The sequence below is a fragment of the Canis aureus genome, chromosome 16 (genome assembly GCF_053574225.1).
Source record: "Canis aureus isolate CA01 chromosome 16, VMU_Caureus_v.1.0, whole genome shotgun sequence".
NCBI classification, from domain to species: Eukaryota; Metazoa; Chordata; class Mammalia; order Carnivora; family Canidae; genus Canis; species Canis aureus.
The window spans coordinates 8143614-8169007 of record NC_135626.1 but is presented as its reverse complement, the minus strand read 5'-3'; the positions used below and the strand labels follow the sequence as shown (position 1 = coordinate 8169007).

Genomic DNA, 25394 nt, shown 5'->3' with positions numbered 1-25394 from the left:
AAACAAGGCAATGAGACCCTTCTGTTCTAGATTTCACCTATACATGAAAGCACACAGAGATAGGCATGCGTGAGTGTACACACGGGTGCGCACACACACAGGCACGCACACACACACACGTACAGAGTCTGGCTTTTGTCTTATCAATGAATGTCAATCAAGTTAATCTAGTGGCGTCACAATGCACTCTGTATCATTCTTCAAGTTACAATGCACTACCAGGAGTTAAGTGCCCCGCAGAGTAGATTCTGTCATGAACACGCAGAACAGGATTTCAATATCAACCACGACCACTTTTGCACTGAGCTACATCAGGCCACACTTACTGAGGGTGATTTCCACTTGATTAGTATAGTCTATGGCAACTCCCACAGGCAGCGAGTCATCACTCTTGTCTGTCACAGGCAGTTCAGCTCGACTGGAATCCTCTAGGAGCCAAGATTCCCAATTAATCTGGAAAAAAGAAGTAAAGATGAAAAAGCTATGTTGGTTAGAGCTTTGCAATGGTCCTCCCATATTTCAAAAAGGAGAGAAGACAATTCACTTGGTTTAGATTTATGTGTTGACCAGACTCTGAAATTTGGGAAGATGGTCTAAAAGCAACGGGCATCCTAGCAAGTGAGGGGTTAATTTTCCAAATTAACCCATGTGTTACTGGTATACCAAGTACCTGCCTTGTGAATAACCACTATCGTGAACACTTTCCCAAGTACTGTCTACCCCAACTAGGTACATTCCTAAACGTGGTGGATAAATCTAATACCTGCACCAAACAGTTATTAGCTGCTCCTGGAAATGTGGGATTGGCACAAGGAACTCCAGTTGATTGCTACTGTGGTCTTGAGCAATGTGGCTTGTAGGGCTGGCCAGATGCCCTATGCCCACTTGTTAATGGACAGAATTACCCTTAGTTCTTATCCTCCCAGATCTTGGCATCTGTTCCTCCCATGGGGCCCTTCCTGCCTTCAGGGTTCTTGAGAAACCACTGAGTCTTTCCAATAAACTCTTCTGCTTATGTCTGTGCTTGAATGGGCTATATTCCTGCCAATACATGATTTGATTTTTTTTTAAAGATTTTATTTATTCACTCTGAGAGACACAGAGAGAGGTGCAGAGACACAGGCAGAGGGAGAAGCAGGATCCTTGCAAGAAGCACTCATATGGGACTTGATCCTGGGATCACGCCCTGAGCCGAAGGCAGACGTTCAACTGCTGATCCACCCAGGCATCCCTATGATCTGATTTTTAAAAACCACACATTTGTCTAACTTTCAGTGTTGACCAAAACTGGGCAGCACAACTCAAAAGGAAATAATGCTCTATGAATAACAGAGAGAAAACAAAAAGCCCTTCAGGAAAGGGAATGTAATCATACTCCATGACTTAGCTATGGTGTGAATAATAATTGCATTCATAATAATGTAAATAAAGTTGATATCAAGTTTGAAAAACAATCTATAGGACAGCCTTGCTGGCACAGCGGTTTAGTGCCGCCTGCAGCCCACGGCATGATCCTGGAGACCCGGGATCGAATCCCACGTCGGGCTCCCTGCATGGAGCCTGCTTCTCTCTCTGCCTCTCTCTCTTTCTCTCGCTCTGTATCTCTCATGAGTAAATAAAATAAAATATTAAAAAAAAGAAAAACAATCTATAGACAAAATAAAACTTAATAATTACTACAGAACAGAATACAACAGTACCAGTTTTGATTCTGCAAAAGACAAGCTACAGATGAGAACAGCAGTGAGGTGGGAGCGGGGAAGGTATGCTAAAGGCAAGAGTGGGAGAGAAGGTATTCCTCTCACAAAGTAGAGAGTCAAGAGATACTGGGTATAGTGATAACTAAGAAATGGAAGATTAAAAGTATTACTTACAGTTACAAAGGTAACCAGCAGAAGAAACTACAACAGTGCTGTAACCCCGTTGAAGGGAAAGGAGGATTTGAGGGCCATATGTAAGCTATATTGTTATCTACCACAACACCTAAGGTCTAAAACAAATAATCGTTAACTAGTGATGAAGCAGATTATTATTTGTTTTTAGAGGTCGGGAGGGGCAAAGTGAGAGAGAATCTTAAGCAGACTCCATGCTCAGTGCAGAGCCTGACACAGGACTCGATCTCCAACCCTGAGATCACAATGTGAGCCAAAATTCAGTCAGACGTTTACCCAACTGAGCCACCCAGGTGCCCTTAAGATTATTTAGGGATAAGGAGGTAATCTTTAAAAGCAAAAATTTACAAGTTAAAAAAGGTACCCTCTAACCAGGGCTGGATAAGGATGGAGTAGGCAGGGGTAATCTTTTTTTTTTCTTTTATAAATCCTTTCCACTACGTCATTTTTTAGTCATGTACATAAATTATCCTGATAAAAAACAAAAATACAAGTACATTTTAAACGTGTCAGTACATAAGATAGCTGTGCTCATAGGAAATTGCTCTTAAAGACAATCTAAGGCTTCACATCAGACTAACTCTGGCCTGTGACCCCAAAGCGCTCATCCTAGATACTATGAGAGCCATGTACTTATAGTGGACCACCCTGCCACCCAGAGAATGAGGGATAAATACTGAATGATTGGAGAGGTCTAAGTCTCTGTGTGTGGGGCGCATACAACATTTTTAAACTCAAGGCAGAGTTTTAAGCAGAAAAGTTTCCTGGGGCACCTGGGTGGGAAGAGTTAAAACTGCCTCTCAGTTTCAGCTCAGGTTGTGATCTTGGGATTGTGGGATAGAGCCCTGTGTCAGGCTCTGTGCTCAACCCAGTCTGCCTGAGTTTTTCTCTCCCTCTGTGCACACTCTTTCTTGCTCTAATAAATCTTAAAAAAAAAAAAAAAAAAGTTTCCCTTTTATCACGTCCTTCTGTGGTCACTGTACATAACCTACCTTGGTTGAGGATGGGTTACCACAATCACCTCAGCCCAATTCTTGTCTGCAAGGACAGAGTGCAAGAAGGGAGGTGGGTGCTTACACACGAGTGCTTTTAGCTCTTGGGTGGTTTTTCAAAGTGAAATAGAAAGTATTGCTGGTGAGTCGCAATTTGATATGGTCTGCATGTTTCTCTCCATTAGTCAAGGATGGGTTAGAGGTAACTGAACGGAAGGGGCAGGTTCAAGCAACAGGAAGTAAATAAAGGTGGTGAAACAGAACAAGGCAGAAAATCCTCCTACACACCCAGGTGTGCTCCTGTGGGAAGCTGATTATATCTATGCTTCCACAGATCGTGAGTGGATCCTGAAAGGACAGAAGAGCTTTTTAAGACAGTGGGGGAGCTGCTGAGTTTGAAACCCACATCTGTCCCATGCAAAATCCAAGCCACATGCCCCAAGGCACTCCGTCACATCAGCCAAGTGTCAGCTTTGCTCTCATCCAGAAACTCATTCAAAAGGATGTGGCTTCATCTAAACTTTCACCACATAGTTAACTCCTCCAAGAATCTTTCTCAGAAAAGTGTCACATAAAAGTGACCGAAGAGTGAAATTTACCTGATCTGTCTGTCGAGCAAGGATACTGACTTCTGTTGAAGCTGCAGATGCTGCCAGCACTAAATCCCTTGAAAGAACAAAAGCAGGAGACTGTTAAATTCAAACGTAGCAACAATTCTAACCCAACTTGAGCCTGCGGTGGCGTCCATGAGGACTTCCGTGTGATGTCAAGGAGGAAGGTGAGGTCTTCTACATGGCTGAAGAAAGGTGAGAAGATTTTAGATGTAAAGTTTAACTTCTTAGTTCATTAGGATAAAGCCCTGGAGACTCAGCCAACTCCTTATGTATTTCTGACAAAGGTCAGAGACATGACAAAATCCAGTCAGAATTTCCATTAAGTCTACTGCCCTGTAAACAGAAAGATCTGGTGAAATCGTGGACAGAAGCTTTGCTTCAAGCTATCTATCTTTCAAGGGGAAGTTTTTGCTCTCAAAGGGACACATTTAATACATTCCTTAAATATCATATTGTCATAAGTCATCACTGGGGTTATTGAGAAAATGGGGTTTTTAAGATTAGTAAGTATTCAATCCAGATAATTTAAGATTGGGGAAACAGAAGTAGTCAGAGGCATTATCCAGCCTCAGAGGAAAATATGTTCAAGGGCATAAATTCTCTATTCTCCTTCCCTACAGAAAAGAATCTCAAAGTGGGAACAAAGCAATGCAGGTAGGACCCGACAGAGAGAGAAGGAATCCATTCTGGGTTCTCAGCTCACCATTCTTCAATGTAACTGAGGTAGTAATGGTGCTGCCTCTCCGTGCAGCTGCCATAGCAGGGCTCCATAAAGTTCACAAATATCTCTGGGTGTTTTTCTTCTTTTTTCTACAATAAACAAAAGGAGAAAAAAAATCCCACATGCAATTTTTCTTTAATTCTACACAGTTAAAGAATCTCAAAAACTAAAACCATTTACACTTTATGAGAAAATTCACTCAAAAATCCCTGTCCAGGGACACCTGGGTGGCTCATCAGTTTAGCATCTGCCTTCGGCTCAGGGCATGATCCTGAGGTCCAGGATCGAGTCCCGCATCGAGCTCCTTGCAAGGAGCCTGCTTCTCCCTCTGTCTATGTCTCTGCCTCTCTCTTTCTCATGAATATTAAAAAAAAAAAAAAAAAAAAAAAAAACCTCTGTCCAAATATATAGACATCCTATAAAGACAGAGTTGAGTAATACAAGGAATATGAGCCGTGGCCACTAACTGAACTGGATTCAAACTGTTTTTTCACTTTCTGGCCATGGAACAGGCATGGATGGACTGCTCACTTCTCTGATAATTTTTCTAGGGTCTGTGGTGGGCCTGATGAACTTACTCCACACTCTGTCTTAAGCGTGGAACAAAATGATACATATGAAGAGTTTAGCCCAGAACATGGAACCTAAGAAGGAGTCAATAAATGCCAAAGCTAATCTGATCTCTGGGAATAGAAAATCTTAAGTTCTTAAAATAAGGACCTCAAAAACATATTTTTAAAATGCAACTTTGTCAGGAACACTGTAATTTTGGCCCTCAGGCAACGGGACAGCATTCAAGTTTTACGCTTGAAGTTGTACCATCCCTGCCAGCAAAAAAAGGAAACTAAAGCCTAACCCTAGAACTTTATTAGAAGACCTCTATGATTCTCAAAGGATAAAGATGTCCTTTTCTTTCTTTCTTTTTTTTTTTAAAGATTTTATTTATTTATGACAGAGAGAGAGAGAGAGAGAGAGAGAGAGAGGCAGAGACACAGGCAGAAGCAAAAGCCAGGTTCCATGCAGGGAGCCTGACGTGGGACTCGATCCTGGGCCTCCAGGATCACACCCTGGGCTGAAGGCGGCGCTAAACCACTGAGCCACACGGGGCTGCCAAAGATGTCCCTTTCACACACATACCGGGAGGAGAGCCATCACCACATCTGGAGAAGTTTCCAAGGTCCCATCCGCAGCAGCATACACAATTGTGAAGACATAAGTACCGATCCACAGCACATCCAGAACTGAAATACACACACTTTAATAAAGCATCTTATGTTTGGAATAGCCCCCATATGTTCAAAAAATTATCAGCCCATGGATAAAAGAGACCGAGTGCTATAGTTCTAAAAGGTCCAGATTTCACTGACTGAATATAATTCACAAATACAAAGAATTCAAGAAGCCCCAAATCATCCCAAAGTGGCATTTTTTTTTTTCCTGGCAGAATAAAAGGATGGCAAATTTTGAAAGGATTCTAATAAAATATCAGGACCCATTTACTATTATTTACCATGAGACACAGGTGTCTACCAGAGGATTATTGTTATGCTGACTTAATTAGCCAACTATAATAATGAGAGTGTTCATGCAGGAGGCATTAACACTTCCCTGAGTGTGCAGCTGCATCACATGATGTGAAATTTCTGCAAATACTGTGTCACCTCATTAGAGGTGGACCTAGCATAAGAAAAGCAAATGGGTTACCTCTGACAGGATGATCTGACTCATAAAATGGTGGGCAAGGAATGACTTTTTTTTCCTGCAGAGTCTGAAAGAGATGGGGCGGGCGGGGGGGGGGGGGGGGAGTATCAAATGGTCAAATGAAACAAACTTAAACCAATGAAACTCTGTCAAATCCAGTATGTTCCCCCCAGAAACCACTGTGCTTCATCTTCCCAGCCAGGAAAGAAATGAACACAGGGAATAGTGAATGACTCCATCCAGGACCCCATCCTACTGAAATCTCCCACAAATATGTTCGGGCGTAGAAAGGAGATGCTCAAGCTTATACCATTTATACTAGCAAAGCCACACACACTGACACAGACAACCACCAATAACGGAATAGAGAAGTAAATCATGGTACATCCACACCATGGACTACTACGCAGTCATTCAAAAGAATGGCTCCATATATAATATGTTGGGGAAAAGGACCTTGATAAAGTATTATGTTTAAGACAAAAAAGGCAAAGAGCAAACCAATAAAATTAAGCCAGTTATCTTTTTAGAGGCTACCGCCCTAAGAGTATGTACCAAATCTCATATAACAACTTTCTGTAATAACAAGAAATAAAAGCTTCACCTCAAACCCATAAACTACATTCTCTGCTTTACACCCAAGAACAGTCTCTCAAGGAAGAATGGACAGCAACACAGGCCTCAGAACTGCCTGTGGAACCCTCCTTCCCATCCATGCCTGATGTAACATATATGGATTCTATGTCAATTTATTTTTTTTTTTTTTTTTTTTTTTTATTTATGATAGTCACAGAGAGAGAGAGAGAGAGAGAGAGACAGAGACACAGGCAGAGGGAGAAGCAGGCTCCATGCACTGGGAGCCTGACGTGGGATTTGATCCCGGGTCTCCAGGATCGCGCCCTGGGCCAAAGGCAGGCGCCAAACCGCTGCGCCACCCAGGGATCCCTCTATGTCAATTTATATTGAATAATACCTGTGATGATATCAGGAAGACCCCAGGGAGAGGATGACAGAGTGACAGGGGCATCCATTGTCTCGGGTGCCTAGAGTTGAAGAAACTGAATCTTTCAGATGGACTCGGCTACCAAATAATGCTATGCCTTAACTGTTTTGATGGAATGTTTAGATAACACTGTGTAGAATATGACCAGCGTGTATGGTAGACATGTAATGCATCTATACACTATTTGTATAAGCATCCAGAAATGTCTAGAGGCTGCCACTAAATAAAACACAGAGAGAGCCTCTAGAAGGACTATGGGATAGAAAGGGAAGAGTTCCACCCTTTCCTGCATTCACTAGTTTACTGATGAATTTGTTGCAGTGAGCATGAATTACATTTTAACAGAAAAAACACTAATGAGCTCCCAAACCATCCCAAAAACAGTACATAACTTAAGAAAAGTGCTGAAGTCCAAGGCAACACTTACAGGAAGATACTGGACCACAGTTCCATTCTGCTTCCCCACTGCCAGCTGCTTTCCTTTGGGGCTCCAGCACACTGAGCAAAGAAGAAAATGCTGCCAATTAAGAACTGAAGAGAATGGAGCAAACCATAGAGGTCTGTACTGAAACAGCCATATAACCACCACTTCCTGTTCCTCTGTCAGTCCATGGGAGACAGGAGGATCATCCTTATTTGGCAAAAGTCCAAAAAAATTCCTTTTGTTGATACAAACCAATTACGACTTATCACTGGACCATTAAATCAACTGCTAAAAATCTGTTTTCGGGATCCCTGGGTGGCGCAGCGGTTTGGCGCCTGCCTTTGGCCCAGGGCGCGATCCTGGAGACCCGGGATCGAATCCCACGTCAGGCTCCCAGTGCATGGAGCCTGCTTCTCCCTCTGCCTGTGTCTCTGCCTCTCTCTCTCTCTCTCTCTCTCTGTGACTATCCTAAATAAATAAATAAAATATTAAAAAAAAAAAATCTGTTTCAATAGAGTGTTGTCCAGAAAGCTGGAAAATACAAAAACTCTGTTATCTTTAGGTAAGGAGAATAGAGGTTTTCAAGTATCAAGAAATCATTCTCTTACTCCTATCCAAGATTTATAATGCTCTTCCCGCAGAGGTAAAAATGACTTCCAGTGTACCATCCACACCACCCCTTTGGGTCCAGAAACAGTCATTCTCAAAAACACATTTCTAAACCATCTGTACCAAAATATTTCTTTCTCCAAAAACCCTAAGCACATTCAAGTTAAATCAACTCTGCTGTTTGGTATCAAACATTATGGAAATAAAGAACACTTTCTGCTTCTACCAAACAACAACAGATACAACAAAAAACCCCATTTGCGTTTATTTCAGGAAATTAATTTTTAAGGAGATTACCATCACTGTATGTTACAGAGTGAAAGCCTTTATTACCCACCAGATGTTACTGCCACTGTGGAAGGGAGAGTCGCACACACTTTCACTGTTTCTGTGATTTGTAGGACAGCAATGCTGCCATCGGCCAGACAAACTGCCATCATGGAGGGAACAGTGGGGTTCCACTTCATATCGATCACCATGCCTCCTGCATCTTTCAAAAGCTTATGATAGGCAAATGGGCGTTTTTGCTGTTTAGCCTTTTAAAACAAATGCCCAGAAGCAAAAATAAATTGATAAATTAATAAATACATAGACATTTAACAGTCAAAGAAAATTATTGAATATGTATTCTTAAATTACTTCACTTTTCTCCATGGCCATGACCAAAAAAAAAAAAAAAAAGAGCTTTACACAACAGTATATTTGTTACAGACAATTTCAACACAACTTTGGAAAACAGCAGTCAATTATTCTAGCACACTGAGGGACTCTCAGCAAGGGAATACACAAATGCAAAATAATAGGTAAAGAGCAAATACTAGATTAAAATCTTGGCTCTGCTTAATAGTGTTGGGTTCTTGAACGTTTAAATTCTTTGGGCCTGTTTCTTCATCTATAAAATGAAGACAACAGCACCTACTTTGTGAGGCCGTGGTATATACGAATAAGGACAAGGCATATAAAGCATCAGTACAGAGCTGGGCACACAGTATAAATACTCAAATTGGGGCAACTGGGTGGCTCAGTTAAGTGTCTGACTTGGTTTTAGCTCAGGTCATGATCTCAGGGTCCTGAGATCAGTCCACATGTCAGGCTCTCAGCTCAGAGACCATTTGTCCCTCTCCTGCTCCTTCCCTCTTTCTCTCTCTCTCATAAACAAAAATAAAATCTTAAAAAAAAAATACTCAAATTATTGACAATTATCGTTACGAAACTGCTTGGAATGGAAGAATACTCCAGAGGAGGTCAAAGACCTGGGATGTAGGAATTTCTGACATTACTGTTAACTTTACAGCCTTGGGCAAGCCACCTGGGCTTTGGCTGTCTCATATATAAAGGAGAAAAAACACCTTGGGGCAGATGTTATGAAATAATTTCTTGAAGTCCCTTCTATCGCAAGGATCTATGATTCTATAGCTAAGGACTTTTTTTTAAACCCATACTTTAATCTAGAAAATGACTCCAAGGGTCATCCAGGAGTTTCTAGGTTATGACTGAATACCAGAAAATCTTTTTTAGGTCTCATGTTGACACTATGGTTTGCCAGTAGTTTACCTCATTTGAAAATGTGCGAACATCAAAAAAAGCGATAATGGAACCATATTCACTGGACATCATGCACACGGAGAGTGTGAGGTTATCACAGCTCAAAGCCAGGTGATGTATCGGGAATTTCATGGGAACCAGCAAGCTTTGAACTTTATCAACTAAGAAAACATAAAAAAAAAAGACAAAGCAGAAGCATAAGCCACAACCCCTTTATCTAGGTTTACGTGAAACAATTTTTACATCTACATAAACATATAAGCACATTTTGATACTTGGTCATGCAGTTAAATCTTAGCTTTCTTACAGATGTACAGTGATGCATTAAATAACCCAGACTCTTCCTCAAGGAAACTGTGGCTGTTCCCCTTGTTAAAAATAATGTCCCGTACCTCTATTTTCACAACAATGCTTCCTGTTTGGACGGCACTATTGTGCCAACTAAAATGCCATGCAAAAAAAAACCTTCTCCTAGAGATCCAGAACCCAAGTTCAACTGAACAAAAATAAAAAGCATGGCGGACTGGTCAATTCTTCTTCCTTCTGAGCACTGAGAAACAACTCACCAAAAGGACCAAAGAAAACAACCAGAAAGGCTTCCAGCAAACTACCTGGAACTTAATCTTCTTGGAGATCAACATGAAGACTAATAGCAGTTTTATTTCATATACTAGAATGATTTCTTGGGAACGAGACAACATTAGCACTTCACTACACTCCTCTCTCTACCGTGCAACAAAAAATAAGTAACTTACCTATCTTATTGGGATCATCACCAGGTTTATTTTGAATCAGAAGATTTTTGGTAGGAAAAATCTGCAACCCACTGGCTCCACCAGCAAAGACCAGGCCATATTTGTTGGACACGGCAAGCAGACTTGAGCGATCCTTGGGCAACTCCTCAGGTGAGTCAAAGATTCTCACCTTCTTCAGTGCTCTAAACTGAAAATCCTGTTGTGGGGGATGAAACCAAGATTAGTTCAGGGAAAAGAGGAAATAAAATCAGGTCTGTTGTTACATTCCTTTCATTTTTTTTTTTAAAGATTTTATTTATTTATTCATGAGAGACACAGAGAGAGAGAGGCAGAGACACAGGCAGAGGGAGAAGCAGGCTCCATGCAGGGAGCCGAATGTGGGACTCAATCTCAAGGCTCCAGGATCGCACCCTGGGCCGAAGGCAAGCGCCAAACCATTGCACCACCCAGGGATCCCTCTGTCATTATATTCCTTTTTTTTTTTTTTTTTTTTTTTTTTTTTTTTTATATTCCAATAGACCTAAAGAAAAATAAATATTACCCTGAAGCAAGGACTGTGTGGCTCAGCGGTTTTTAAGCTGCCTGCGTGTACTGTAGTACCTGGCATAGGGCTTATCAACGTTTATTGAATGAAATGAAGTTTTAAAAATTCTTTCACGGAGCCTGCCTTAACTAACCCAGCTCACACCGATCCTTTCCTTTTCTGAACTCCTGGTTTATTGCCCTAACCACCACACATGCTGCACTTCAAAATTCATAATCTTGTCCTATTTCATGCTATGTACTGTCTCATGACCCAGGGTGGTGCTTAATAACTGTTGTTAAATATTGAAAACATCCCCCAAATACACTGTTAGCCTGAACTTCCAGTGCAGTACTCAAAAGATATATATATACACACATACATATATATGGAAATAATGACCACAGAACTATAACCAAATCCCAAGAATTGGCTTACCCGCATCAAATACTAAACAAAATTTCATCATAGAAAAGGACAGGTACGGTCAATCTCTTAATTTGCGAGACCCATAAACATACCTAGATGCCATGAAGACATTAAACCCATGTCCAAAGCCATTAATACAGGCTGTAAGGCCAGATATGGCCTGACCCACCTACCTCTGCCACCTTACATCACGGCATTCTGCTTTCCTCCCTCTAGTGCACCATTACCTCTGCAACATCCAGGGCCCCTCTATCCTAGACCTGTTTTGTTTCCGTTTCTTTCAGTGTTCATGCTCCTTAGCACTCCAGGGCCTGGGAGCCTTCCCCAGCCTCCTGTCACCATCTTCCACAAGTATAACTACATGCTTTCAAATACAATTTTCAGTGTGAACCACCTCTTGGTAGGAATTCCATAACTTTACCAATCAGTATGTTAAGCGGTACCATATACCGCTGATTTTTTTTTTCTTCCTTCAATTCCAAATCTATCTTAAGTCAAGATTTTGGTATGAAGCTTGTGAATGGCCTTTTGCTCACATCCCAAAAGGGTAAAAGCCAAAGACAGCCCTTATTTTTGTACACTTAACAGTGTTTTGTATGAGATCCTTAGCACACCCCACATACTAATTCCCTTAGATTCAGTGTTTTACACACAGGGACTGAAAGCTTAACTGAAATACGCTTCTTAATGCCAAATGAGTACAGTGACCAGGAACTCACACGTTTTCCAGATGAAACCATACAGAAGTAGAATGAAATTTTCAGCATTTGTGTGATTCTCATCCTGATAATCCTAAATATCCTGTCTGGGTCACGATCACATTCATTGGGAAGACCCAGTGGGATGAAAACTTTCCTTTCTGCTATCATCAGGAACCCAAAGGCGGACTGTCATCTTCCAAGTCTGTGGTTCTGAAACCTTTTTATTTCCTTCTGCACCCCCCCCCCCTCCAGCATTACGGGAGAAGCTGGCACAGTCTCACTCTCACTGGGTGGCTCACCACCCCTCCCCGCCCCTGTCCTCAGGAATCACTGCTGTAACTGTGGGGATGGATTACTACTCCCTAAACGCATTTCAGGGACGGGTTCAATCGCCTCAAAGCTTCCCGCAACTTCCTCATGACCTTCATTTGGATCACCTGCCCTTCTCTTCAGTTTCCTGACTTTACGCTGATCTCTAACAGCAAAAGAGGCTTCCTATTCCATTCAACTAAAGGTTTTGCAGCGCAGGGGACGAACCCTCCCGGCTCTGCGGTAGGCACGCCAGGACCCTCTTACAAAGTACAAAGCACAGGGAGAGGGTCTTTAAAAAAAAAAATACATAAACCCACCACCTAAACTTCAGCCCCTCTGTCAAGTGGGACTTTGGCTAAGTCACTTCCCCAGCCTCGCTATGCTCCTCTTTATTCGCAATCCCTCCTAGGGCCGCTGGCACCTGGTACCACGGTACCTGGCAAACACTGAGCGCTCAATAAACGGTAATTATTACCACGACTCCGAGCACCACATGAAAGTAACTAGGGTAACTGAAGCGGCGCCCGCAAGACCAACAAGGGACGGGGACCGTGCATTCGGCGGGGCTAGCGCGCCGGCGGCACCGCAGAGAGCTCTCCAGTCGCGCAAAAGGGTGCGAGCAGGAGGCGGGAAGCCGGAGAGCCGGGCCCCGCGCCGCGCCGCGCGGTTCAGCGGGGCTCCCAGGCAGCGCCGGGACTAAGGAAAGGAGGGCGGCCCCGGCCAGTCTCTGACCTTCATCTCCCGCTCGGGGATCATGGCATCCATCTCGTCTCCCATCGCGCCACGCTTAGTTGTTCGAAGCAGCCGCCGCTGCCGCCCGCGGCCTTGCCCCCACTCAGCCCCGGCCGCTCGCAGGCCAACTTCCTTCCCTCTCGCCGCCGGCAGCGCGCAGCAGACGCCGCATTTCCGGCGCGCCCTGGTGACGTCACGCGCCCCGGAGCGCCGTGCGGTCGGAGGAGGCTGAGCGGCCCTCGGAAGTCGCGCGCTCTCCCGGCCACCGCCTCCCATTGGCCGGGGCGGGCGGGGGTGGGGCGTAGCCCGGGCCGGGGCGCCGAGGCCTCGCGGTGGCGGGAGGATGTTGTGGTTCCCGACGGTCCCCGGACGAGAGGAGTTGGGAGCCTGACGGACATTTCCAGGGGGCAGCTCCCGAGAGAGGCGTCGGAGGGGGCGTGGGGGACACAGGCCCCGAAGCGCAGGGCGCGCGACGTCGGCCTCGTCTGCCCCTGCGGGGCGGGAGCCTCGCGGGCGGGAGCCTGGCGCCGCGCGGAACTCTTGAGACGTGTTGTCGCGGCTCCGAGGCCTCCTCGCTACCCAGGGCCCTCGCGCGGGAGGCGGCGAAGGTGACTGACGGCGGCCTCCGCGCGGGCGTCTGCGTCCGGGGTGTAAACGGCGGGGACGGGCCCCTGGGTGAGCTCGGGGCGGGGGCACGGCTGTCTTCCGGCCCTTACTGCCCGCTTTTCAGCAAATTGCTTATCTGCCCCAAGCCCGCTTCTCATTTCTTTAAAAAAAAAAAAAAATCTTTTTAAGGATTTCATTTATTTGAGAAAAAGAGCGCTGTTGGCGGGGAGGGGAAGCTGCCTCCCCGCTGACTCCAGCTCCATCCTTGGGCCCTGACCTCACGACCTGAGCGGAAGTCGGGCACTGAACTGAGCCCCCCCAGGCGCCCCCCACCCCCCCCCTTCTCCTTTCTAAAACAAGGATAACGGGGGACCCCGGGTGGCTCAGTGGTGGAGCGTCTGCCTCCTGCCCAGGTCGTGATCCCCGCTGGGAGCCTGGGGTCCTGGGATCCAGTCCTGTCTGGGGCTCCCGGCTCCTTCGCCCTCTGCCTGTCTCTCGGGAATAAATAAATAAAATCTTAAAAAAAAAAAAAAGGGATAATAGAAGCTGCTTCATGGGGCTGTCGCGGCGGGTAAATGAAGTCCAGCATTTAACAGAGCCTGGCACACAGGACACATTCATTAGAGCTGTTACTATATGAACTACCTTTTCTGAATTTGCTGAGCCCAGGAGCTGCCCCCAAAATACACAAGTCGGGACATTGGTAAGTTTGTCTGTTTTATTTCTAGTCTGTAGAGATGACACCCGGTGCCACATGCACTCACATGCACACACACGCTCACATACTTCATCCACCTGAACGTGCCCGGCAAACTTCCTTTTGAGTCTAGGGACAAAGCCATACTTGACGGTCCCCGCGTTGCTGGTTGCGTTAGTCAGATTTGGTTCTTTCAGAAAGAAGACAAGCTGAAGTTCTAAGAAGCTGAGCCCTTGGCCAGAGCAGTAAGTCCGAGAGCCGATAGCCACGATCTGAAATCTATGCAGACCCTCCTTTCCAGGGACCACTTTTAAGCCCCTCTCCCACCAGGAATTGAGTGCTAATAAATGGTGGAGGAACTGGTGATGTTTCCCAGGACACTCCTCATCCAATGGAGAACGGTCTTTCCTGCCCTCTCCAGCAGCTGGGGACACACCCACTCGTGTCCCTCCCTCAAAGAAGGCTTCCTACAGTCTTGTTAACTGTGGGACCTGCTGAAACAAGCCCGGTTGCTTCTGCCCTCGTCCCTGAGTGAGGAACAGGTACACGGACTATAATGGATAGTGAAGGAAGGTATTACCTTGCTCAAAGGTCTCAGCCTGTCCCAGAGAAGGAGGCTAGGGGGAAGGGGTAGGGACAGGCAGTTGTTTCTCTAACGATCCGGGGGGAGAGGGAGACAGTGGGGGTGGTGGGGTGAGTTTTACATTTACAGGGAGAACTGTTTTGCTGGGGTTTAAACTTCAACTAGGCTTGTGCATTTGAAGCAGCTCCTTGGGCTAAAGATCAGCCAGTCATAGCCAAATAATCTTGTTTCTCAACTGGTTGAGACCAGATTAACCTGGTGGTTAACCAGGATTATCCACGATTAATCCTGGGCATTTCCTCATCCACCTACCTTCTTCACTCCTCAAGCTGCTGCAAGGGCAACTCCTTGGGCCCTTGATTACGAGTCACTAAGGAGCCTCGGGGAGCCCACACTGACTCCCACCTCCAGCAGCACCCAGATGTTTGGCAAGGGCTTCTCCCAAGACTCTTGCTCAGTCTTGCAGTGCAGTCACCCCGCAGTCCCCTCTTTCTTAACATTCATCTCACTGGTGGTTCTCTGGTTCTGACTTCCCCCACTAGATGAAAACTCTAGGAGTCTGTCCAGTTCACTACCTGGTTCTTCGCTCTTGGCCCATAGCCTAATGAATATAATCAATGGATGAGCGCATCTAACTAAGTCCTGAGTGGGCAGGGTAAGGGACACCAGAACCAGATGGGGCCAAGGCTGGGGTCTCTGCTCAGCCAAGGAGGGGCTGAGTGTGACACCTTCCTGTGTGAGTTCCTGGGAAGTGGCCTGGCGGAGCAGCTCTAGGGAGGGCAGAACGGCCGAGGCAGCCTGGCCCTTACCCAAGCCCTGGTGCTGACGTGGAGGTCCTGGGAAGGGTGAGTCCTGGCCCAGGGCCTCCCCCAAGTATCGACCTAGGAATTACCCCTCCCCGTCCCTTCCCTCGTTTTCAACACTGAGCCAGCCCAGAGCAGAGATGAGGCATGGGCACGGCATCTGAACCCCTGGGTTCCAGTCCAAATTTCCGTCTCCCAACTAACCCCCTGGCAAGGCACTTAATCCCTGTGAGCACCACAGTTTTCTCACCTGTGAAATAAGAGGACCCGTCCAGCTAACCTACAGAGTGGATCAGGGCTCTCGAACCTTGGGAGTCCACTATAAGGGACCCCAATGCAATTCCCAAGGGCAAGGTTTTAGGTGATTGGAAATGGAGAGATGGGTTAGAGGGCAAAGCACATGTCAGGACAAAGTGGGGGGACTTAAAGCTTATAATAGGTGGTCAATACCTGTTGAATGAGTGAGCGAGTGAGTGACTGAATGAATAAATGAATGGAGTAATATGGGAAGGCAAATGGGGTGGGGCACAGTCAGCTTTCAAGCAGATTGGGGTCGGAAAGGCAACCTATTTCTCAGCTCTTGGCTAATTAGTGGTGCTGACTTTTTGCCATGGGCATTCTATGCCTCCTTCTCTTATCCTGTTATCCTCAGCATCCCCCCCCACCCCGAAAGGTGGCACCAGACCAAACAGATGCCCCTCCCAAGGCCCCTGGCCTCCCTTCTACCCCCAAAGCCCTTTGCTGCCCCAGCAAAGGACAGGGGTGCTGCACTTTCCCTCCGAGCTGCCTATAAAGATGTGGCTGCAGCCAAGGCCAGAGGATTTCTTCTGGAACCTTCCTGAATGGCTCAGACTACCAAGCCCCTCTCCTCTGCTTCTGTCACCTCCGTGAGGATAAGAAGTGGGGACTGGGGGAGGAGGGTGAGTGGCCACGCCCTAGAAAGCCCAAGAGGAAACCCTAGTTCCCATTCCAGGATCTTCTGCAAGTGGGCTGTGGTTCTCACCAGGGCCAGGCCAGCGAGCCTGGACTTAGCTCGGGGACCCTGGAAGGACGGACTGTGCCAGTGCCGAGCATGAGGCTCACCATCTTCCAGCCTCCCCGTCCTGGCTGCTCCCTTCAGTTTTTGGTTTGATGTCAGCCCTTCTGTACAGGGAAGGGGGAAAGAGGGAAGAGAAAAGAGGGAGGGTCCCCAAGGCTCAGAATTCCCTGGCCCAGAGCCCCTTTAAGGCAGAAAATTTGTGCTTTACAAAGAGATCACTGATTCTGCTGATTGAAAACTAAACAGACGCACGATGACCAAACAAATAAGACAAATCACAATGAATCAAGGTCAGCAAGATCAGGAGGGAGGAACGGGGGCAGGTCCAGACGGGGGTCCTCAGGGCAAGCTGGCAATGTCTCTCTCTGGAGGGGGGCCAACTGGCTTGGGGCTGCTCTCGTTGGCTTTTCCTTCAAACATCATGACTCTGGTTTGGAGATGAAGGGAAAAAGAACAAACAGGATTAGGATTCCTTCCCTTATCCAGGGATAGATCATCCCAGTGTCTGCAAGGTCCTCGGCTAGAGGGTCCTTGCGTCCATTCTCCAGTGGGATCTTCTCTGGTGTGGAAGGGGCTGCTAGTCCCACTTCACAGGAGAGAAAACCGAGTACAAAGATCTCTGTATTTGGGGCACCTGGGTGGCTCAGTAGTTGACCGTCTGCCTTCAGCTCAGGTCATGATCCCAGGTCCTGGAATCGAGTCCTGCATCAGGCCCCCCACAGGGAGCCTGCTTCTCCCTCTGTGTCTCTGCCTCTCTCTGTGTACCTCTCATGAATAAATAAAATATTTAAAGAAAAAAAAAAAGATCTCTGTATTCTTGGCCATGCATTTTCCCCTAACCACACTGCCTGAAGGAGGCAGTTAGGCTGGGCCACGGCTCTGCTCAAAACCCTTTCAGATCTTCAAAAACCTCCCAAGGTTTTAAAAGTAACATCTGGGGTGCCTGGGTGGCTCAGTCTGTTAAGCATCCGACTCTTGAATTCAGCTCAGGTCATGATCTCAGGGTCGTGAGACTGAGCCTGTGTCGGGCTCCATGCTGGGCCTGGAGCCTGTTTAAGACTCTCTCTCTCCCCCTCTCCCTTGCCACCCCCCACTCTCAAAGAAAGTAGCATCTGGAAAGTAGAAGACAAGGGTCCTGCATGGGACCTCTCGTGGGAAACAGCCTGATGTGAATCCCAGCCCTACTCTTTCCCAGCTGGTGACTCAAGAAAAGACACTCAACTCCCCTGATGCTCAGTGTTGCCATCCGGAAGTAAGGATCCCCAAAGTGCCAACACCCTGGAGCCGTAGCAAGTATCAGTGCCCCACTCCTTCTGTAGGCACTCCTTGGGTGGGCGCTTTCCATCCCCTGGCTAGGAATCCCTCCCTAAGGGCGACAGTCCACAAGCAGCTTACCTCTGAGCTGATTTGCACATCCAGCCCCCTCCATGGCCTCTCCCCTTGGACGTCTAAAGGTCACTTCCAACTTAATCCATCAAAAACTCAACTCTTGGGACACCTGGGTGGCTCAGTGGTTGAGTGTCTGTCTTTGGCTCAGGACCTGATCCTGGAGTCCTGGGATCGAGTCCCGCATCGGGCTCCCTGCATGGAGCCTGCTTCTCCCTCTGCCTGTGTCTCTGCCTCTCTCTCTGTGTCTCTCATGAATAAATAAATCTTTAAAAAAATCAACTCTTAATCCCTCCCCTGCTCTTTCCCTAAAGCAAACGGAACATCACTCAGTTACACTCAGTTATTCAGACCCCAAACAGATCAGGATCATCTGACTCCTTGCTGTCCTTCACGCCCCCTCTCTGGGCATTGAAGCAAGCCTCCCAGCTCTGTCTCCCCAATCATTCCTGATTCTAGCGGCTTCTGCCACCTTCACTGCAGCTTCTCCAGGCCGAGTGGCCTCATCTCTTGTCTGCAGAGCCTCCTCGCTGCCACTCTCACCCCTGCTGCAGCCAGAGGTTTTTAAAAATCAGCCCCTAGCTTTGAGTCACCCAATGGCATCCCTTCACACTAGTGCCAAATACTAAGTGGGACTGTGACCTATGAGGCCCCACGTCACTCTGCAAACTCATCCTTCACTCACTGCACTCACTGATGGCCAGCCACACTAGCTTCCGTGCTGTTTCTTTGCGCATACAAGCAGTCTGTCTCAGGGCCTTTGCACTTGCTGCTTCCTCTGCCTAGAATGGTTTTCCCCAGATCTTTTCCATGGCTCATCTCTTCACACCTCCCACCCTCAGGGCTCTGGTCAAGTGTTGCCTTCTCAGTGAGATGTTCTCTGCCCACTATCCCATGCCTCCCTGTTCCTCTTGTTCACTTTGTTTTCCTTTGAACCACACCATTGCAATCTGGCATTTTAGCCTTTTAGGGTTTTGATTTTGTTTTTCTCTGTCTCTTGCCACTAGAATGTAAGCTCCATGAGGCCAGCAATTCATGTGTTCTCAGCACCTAGAATAATTCTGGGCACATAGTTGGTGCTCAGTAAATATATGCTGAATTAATAAATGATAGATCTAAGGAGTTACTGGGTAGGCCAGTGCCTGACACTGTAAACGCACTAAACCTTGGGTGTTTTATTTATTAAATTTATTTTAAAGATCCTATTTATTTATTTGGGACACAGAATGAGAGAGAGAGCGCACCCAAACAGGAAGGAGGGTCAGAGGGAGATAGAGCAGAGCAGGGAGCCTGACACAGGGCTCCATCCATCCCAGGACCCTGAGATCATGAACTGAGTCAAAAGCTGACGCTTGACCACCAGCCACCCAGGTGCCCTCACAGATTTATCATCACCACCATCCTTCTGCTTACTGAGTGCTGATTCTACCAGAAGTTCTGCTACAGGCTAATTTTGCCTATGAGGTATGTATTAATGTGACCATTTGACAGACAAGGAAATTGGGTTCAGAGAAATGAAGACCCTCATCACACAGGCCACACAGGGCGTTCCCTCCTGGCCAGGGAATGGCCTCTCCACGCACAATGACTTTGCCTTCAGAGGTCCCAGGAGAGGCAGGAGGTACTCACAGCTTGAGGACAGCCGACCGCTTCCCCAGCATCATGTTCACAAAGTCTCGGTAGGAGATGGTATCACTGACCCCACCTGTCACCTCCGAGATCATCTTTTTCATCTCCAGGTGGGTCTTGGGGACTCCAAGCTTCTCCATCATCCTCTTTAAAGACATCAGGTCTGCCAGAGGAAAAGCAGATCTGTTAAGTGGAGACAGGCTGCGGGCCAAGCTCCCCTGGCACCCACGCCCGGAAGAAGCCCCGCAGGACAGCCTCTCCCTGCGGACTGTGGTCAACTGCCTCTGTCCTCCAGCGGGGGATGAGCCCATCACACCCTCCCTGCTCTCTTCAGAGGTAGTATATACTAGTGGTTAGGGACACAGACTCCTAGAGTCAGACAGACTTGGACTTGGGTTGGAATCCAGCTCTGCTCTTCCCGGCTGTGGGACCGAGGGCAAACTACTTAACCTCTCTGAAACTGCTCCCAAACTGCTCCCAGAAGTGGTAACATGGGGTGACGGGATCTTTTGGAAGGGTGGTGTGCAAGAAGTACCCGGCATAAAGCAGGTGCTCAGTAACAGAGCCACCACTGTTTACTCTGTTCCACCTGCTGTGCCCTGAGGTTACAGCGAGCTGTGTGCCTGCTGCTCCAGCTCCCCGGGAAGTCACTGCCCGGCAAGGTGGGGTCAGGGAGTCAGCTCAACCCCTCGGCATGAAAAGTCACTCCGCGGGGTGCCGGGTGGCAGCTTCTCTCCACCTGCCACTCCCACCCAGCAGGCCTAGGGTTCTGCCTCGCTGGCAGGGTGAGGGTGCCAAAAATATCCCGCAGAGCAGGAAAACCAACAAAGGAACAAAATTCAAGAAAAACAAGGGAGGCACCAAAGAGCCACAACACTCCACAGAATTGCTGCCTCTGACCTGCTGGCTGCCCAGATCTTAGGCAATTTCCTCCAGATTGTTCTGTGAACAATGGGTCGGCAAAGGATGGCGGGAGAGAGGCGGGATAGGGGGCCGATTTTAGGGCCCAGGGTGTGGCGGGACAGCTCACCCGAGAGCAGGGTGGGCAGACTGATGCCAGATCCCTAGGTGACAGGATGCCCAGGACATTTCAAAGAAACTAGGCAACACTCTGCGGGGAGAAGTGACAGGTCTCCCACACGCTGCTGGCCAGACTCTAAATTGGCAAGACCTTTCTGGAAGGCAATTTGGCAAGATGCTTCAAAAGTCTTTGACCCAGAATGTCTAATTCCTGAGATTTACTCTAAAGAAATAATCGTGGACAAAGATTCATATACAAAGACGCTCTTCACAAGACTATCAAAAGTAGTTAAAATTGAAATTGTCTAAATGGGCGATTCTAAGGCACTGGCTGAATAAATCACAGTCTGGCCCCATGATGGAATATTAGGCAGCCATTAATTATACCTCAAAAGAAAAGTTAATCATATGGCAAGACACTCACAATATATATATTATTTAAAAGAGGTTCTAAAATGGTCATAAAACAGCATTTGTGATTAGAACAAAGGGTGGAAGGATACAACCCAAAATATTTAGAGCAGTTATTGTGGGTGACTTGTTTTTGTCTTTGTGCTTCATTGTGTTTTCCAAAATTTTTTATGATGAAAATGTATTAATTTGATAACGCCCCATTTTTTTTTCCTAAAGGAAAACAAGGATAGAAGTATTTTAAAAGGAGAAGAAGGAGACAAGACAGAGGAAGGGTAGAAACACTGCAGCGGCAGCAATACTGAGCTCAGGGCGAAACAGAGGAGGGAGAGCCAGTCTGGGAACCAGAGGCTGGGATCTGGATGCTGGGCCTGCCACTTCACCACCATGAGCCCCGAGCAAGTCACCCTGCTGAGCCTCAGCTTCCTCATCTGTAAAATGGGAATAATTCAAGTCAGCCTTGACCATGTCATAGCATTACTCAGGAAGGTCAAGATATGGTCTCGGGGGGCACCTGGGTGGCTCAGTGGTTGAGCGTCTGCCTTCAGCTCAGGGCATGGTCCCAGGGTCCTGGGATCGAGTCCTGCATCAGGCTCCCTGTATGGAGCCTGCTTCTCCCTCTGCCTGTGTCTCTGCCTCTCTCTGTGTGTCTCTCATGAATAAAGAAATAAAATATTAAAAAAGAAAAAATATGGTCTCGGCTCTAAGGGCCATGGGACTGGCGCTTGTCACCCGCCCCCCCACCCTCATGCCCGGACCACACGATACAATCAGGGTCTATTGGAGGAGGGGAAACTACGTTCACAGAAGCACCGTGTCCCATGCAGGACAGTGTACAAATGCAAGGACAAAGGAACTGCCAACCCCCTGGACCAGTGCATCAGGAGCCTGAGCATCTCTGACCCCAGGCCGGAACGGCACCCTCTATCCTGAGTCCCCATGGCACCTGGCGTGGAAGGCTGTGGCATGTGCAGGGGGGTGGGTAGGAGGGAACCAGTGAGAAGAGGGGTCTGGGGGCAGTGGGTCCAGGGTCCAAGGCAGCCAGGCTGATGGACAGCTCGCTGGTCTGGCACATTGGGGAAGCTTTGGTATGTGCCCCTCACTCACCCAGGTGGGTCAGTGGGGCTCTCCGGACCTTCATACCCTCCAGCCACCAAACGCCCTCCTCCCCTCCCACACTCGAGGCCTCACTTACCAATCTCGCCCTCATTATTCAGGTCAAACTCCATGTACTTCTCTGGAAATCACAGAGCAAAAACTGGCATTAGCTCAACCCCCTGCAGGGTCCCAGAGATGTCCTGAGGGCAACTGGCCAGGTCCTCAGGGAGCCCACACCATCTTCCTCACCTTACTTGGGGGTCTTGACATGAGTCCTGTCATCTCAGCCATTGTATCTGGAGAAAGAGCTCACCCTGCCTACACTCCTCTCCCAAAGGTGCCACAGAATAAAGTACGAGGGGCCCTTCTCTCTGCGGAGGAAGGCAGCTGCTTCCTCCTGGGTCCTCACCAGCATGAGCTGGCTGCATCACATTGGCTACGAAGTGACCAGAATAGATTCCCAGACCCTGATATATATATGCAGTGGCTTTGGGAAGGTGGGGGCAAGAACTGGTATGTTCTAGAGTGTCTCAGGTGATTCTGATGGGCTGGGCGGCCAGGTGTGGGAACCACTGATTTAAGGAGTCCCTGTGGTTCCTGAATATTTGGGGGGGGGGGAGGGAGTTTGCAGCCACCCCTGAGAATATGATGCTCTCCCAAGAGAAATGCCGTGGACCTGCCCTTGACCCAAAGTGGCACATACAGTGTCCAGGGGGACACAGACCCTCCCCAAAAGTTCACCTACAGACCTTGAGTTAAGCCTCTCTGATCAAAGGATCCAGGGAATCTCCAACAGTGAGGGAACATATGCAGAGCCATGAGCTTGGAATCCTCTGACAAGGGCAGCATGTGGCCCTGGGCAGGTCACCCCTGCTGTAAAAAAGCAGGGCCCTCGAAGTCTATTCTGCACTGAAGAGCCAGTATGAGAAAGCCAAGGTCTTCCCCATGACCTTTACGAGGGCCTGCTCTCCAGCCTACCAAGCTCCCTCTTCCTTTCTCACCACTGCTCCCATTCCCACTGGTCCTACTACTCCAGGCCCATCGGCCCCTTGCTCTACTCTCACCCCCGCTGCGCTCCTGCTGAGGTGTGCTGTGCCCCTCTGCCTGGATGTTCCTCCCAGGTATTTTCAGGGCCCCGGCCCCCACCTTCAGGGCTCCCCAGCCTTGCTGGTTGGGCACTGCCACCCCCCACAGAGCACCTACCATCATCTGTGTGCTCTGCAGTACCTTTCTCTTCCCCACTCCTCCCCTGCTAGCACACAACCTCCTTTGGGCAGGGGTCTCTGCGTGTGCCCTGTCGCACCTCCAGGCCTGCAGTGGGGTCAGCACATAGTGCTCATTTAGAGGTCCAATGAGTGAGTGATTTGAAAATCTTTAGTCTCTTCACTTCCAAGGTAATTCTGTGGTTCCAGTCCTACAGACCCAATCCTAGGTGCCAACGAAGACAAGGAGGGGAGACCTCTGTCCCTCCTCCCAGAGACACCCCTGGAGAAGGATCCCCTTGATATCCCAGAGAGAAGGGAATGGACTACTCCTCCCTCGAGTGGCTCTCTCTGGGCAGCAGGACGGGCTGGTGGAATGGGGCAGGGACGGGGGTGTCTTTGCTCTAGTTCTTTTTGCTCACATAAATGGCCCCATTGCATAATGGTTCAGCGCAGGGGCTTTGGAGAGAGATCAGTACGTGCTCAAGCCTCAGCTCTGCCATCGGCGAGCTGTGTGACCCCACCTCTCTAATCCTGACTGTATCAACTATAAATTAAAGCTCACACCCATCTCCCTCCTGGCTGAATTGGGATGAGTTGGGAAGTTCACAACACGGCATTCGAAGTAGTTCCCACAAGTTCAACGTTCAACAAAGGGTTCGCCATCAGTGTCCTGCAAGCAGCTTGAGGAGCACTTGGCAGGCTCTTTGCCTTGGAGCTGGAAGGATATCCCCATTGCCAAAACTTGGGGGGGAGGTGGAATGTGACCTCAGTATTCGGCGAGATCCTCCAGCAGCCAGGGCTCCCTGCACGCCGAGAGCATCTCCCGGGCAGGAAAGGTGGGTCTGTCTTGCTCCTTATGTGCACGGCTCCTCTCCTTTCGAGTTGCTGGCTGGGAACCAAGCGCCAGGGCCCGGAACAGAGGGACCTTTATGCCGCCCCCTCCCCGCGCGGGCTCCTGGGCCCTGTTTTCTTTTCATCCCGTGCTGCTGGGATTCAATGGGCAGAAACTCTGCCCCCTGCCCCACTGTGGCGACACAAACGTCCATTCTGCACAGGGGCTCCTGAGCCGCTCCCCCGTGGAGGGGAGAGGCCAGGGCTGCTACAAAGGGCTGATTGTGTGCTGGGGCCCCGGGAGCGAGCAGGGCCTGGGCAGCAGCCGACGCAAGCCAGCCTCAGCCCTGCCTGCCTGGCAGCCAGGGTAGGGGGTGAGGGGCTGGGCCTGCGGGCATGGGGGGGGCCTGGGGTGGCATGGAGGCAGGTGGAGGGGCCTGTGCCGGCGGCCAGCACCCCTTCTCACAGCCCCCCCAGGAGGAGGGCATTCTGGAAAAATTAGGGGGCGTGGGCTGGCCCTGTGGGGTAAGGGATCCTATGTGCCAGGGGCCAGCCCGGCTCTCCCGGGAGGGAGAGGCAGACAGCCCCAGCTTACCTTTGAAGGCCGCGAGCTTTTCCGGCAGGTTCTCTTCATCACTGTACTTCTGGTCACAGAGAAACTCCTTTGAAGGTGAAAGGACAGTTCTGAGCACCGGGCCAGCAGGCGGAACTCACTGACACATACGCCCACCCCCCGTGTCTGCTCCCATGCCAGGTGGCCGGGCAGGGCAGGAGGCTCCCATGTTTGTCCTGGCCTCCTGTCAAGCCTCAGAGGTAGATCCGCAGTCCACCCCGAAGGCAGGAACCATGCTCGGCAGCCCAGGGTGGGGCCTGGAGCCTCTGCCCTAAACACCTTCAGCCAGCCTCTGAATTCACAGTATAACCCTCCTCCCCCAGGGCACCCCAGCTTCAAGACCCATGAAGCCACGAGCCCCAAACCCAAGCTGCCTGTTTCCAGCATTAACTTCCTAAGTACGTGACCCCAGCTTATTAATTCCTCTCTGTACTTCTATTGCCTTATCCGACAAATGGGTATAATCATCATAGCAACTTCTCAAGTTTGTAAGAGAATCCAAGGAGAGTGTATGTACAAC

At 48.5% G+C, this 25394-nt stretch overlaps 2 protein-coding genes across 10 annotated transcripts in view; both read right to left on the bottom strand.

The window, feature by feature from the left end:
• The window catches only part of NUP214 (nucleoporin 214), a 103450-nt gene extending 90336 nt beyond the window's left edge, over nt 1–13114 (bottom strand). For 2 of the 5 annotated variants that reach the window (XM_077851086.1, XM_077851087.1), the window contains exons 1-10: nt 12954–13110; nt 10257–10452; nt 9511–9662; nt 8294–8492; nt 7351–7421; nt 5924–5987; nt 5357–5460; nt 4202–4308; nt 3484–3550; nt 327–453 (exon numbers count right to left, since the gene is read on the bottom strand). In XM_077851086.1, the coding sequence (XP_077707212.1) occupies nt 327–453; nt 3484–3550; nt 4202–4308; nt 5357–5460; nt 5924–5987; nt 7351–7421; nt 8294–8492; nt 9511–9662; nt 10257–10452; nt 12954–12998 (1132 nt within the window). In that variant the 5' untranslated portion in view covers nt 12999–13110. Of the gene's footprint in view, nt 1–326; nt 454–3483; nt 3551–4201; nt 4309–5356; nt 5461–5923; nt 5988–6893; nt 6964–7350; nt 7422–8293; nt 8493–9510; nt 9663–10256; nt 10453–12953 lie in introns of those variants that run through there. The other 3 variants (XM_077851090.1, XM_077851088.1, XM_077851091.1) reach the window with 3 other exon arrangements.
• Nucleotides 13115–14263: 1149 nt separating this feature from the next.
• AIF1L (allograft inflammatory factor 1 like) overlaps nt 14264–25394 on the bottom strand; it is a 22019-nt gene continuing 10888 nt past the window's right edge. For 3 of the 5 annotated variants that reach the window (XM_077851095.1, XM_077851098.1, XM_077851094.1), the window contains 4 exons: nt 24857–24923; nt 22323–22364; nt 19697–19859; nt 14264–17108 (listed from right to left, as the gene is read on the bottom strand). In XM_077851095.1, coding sequence (XP_077707221.1) covers nt 17021–17108; nt 19697–19859; nt 22323–22364; nt 24857–24923 — 360 coding nt within the window. In that variant the 3' untranslated portion in view covers nt 14264–17020. Of the gene's footprint in view, nt 17109–19696; nt 19860–22322; nt 22365–22974; nt 24502–24856; nt 24924–25394 lie in introns of those variants that run through there. The other 2 variants (XM_077851097.1, XM_077851096.1) reach the window with 2 other exon arrangements.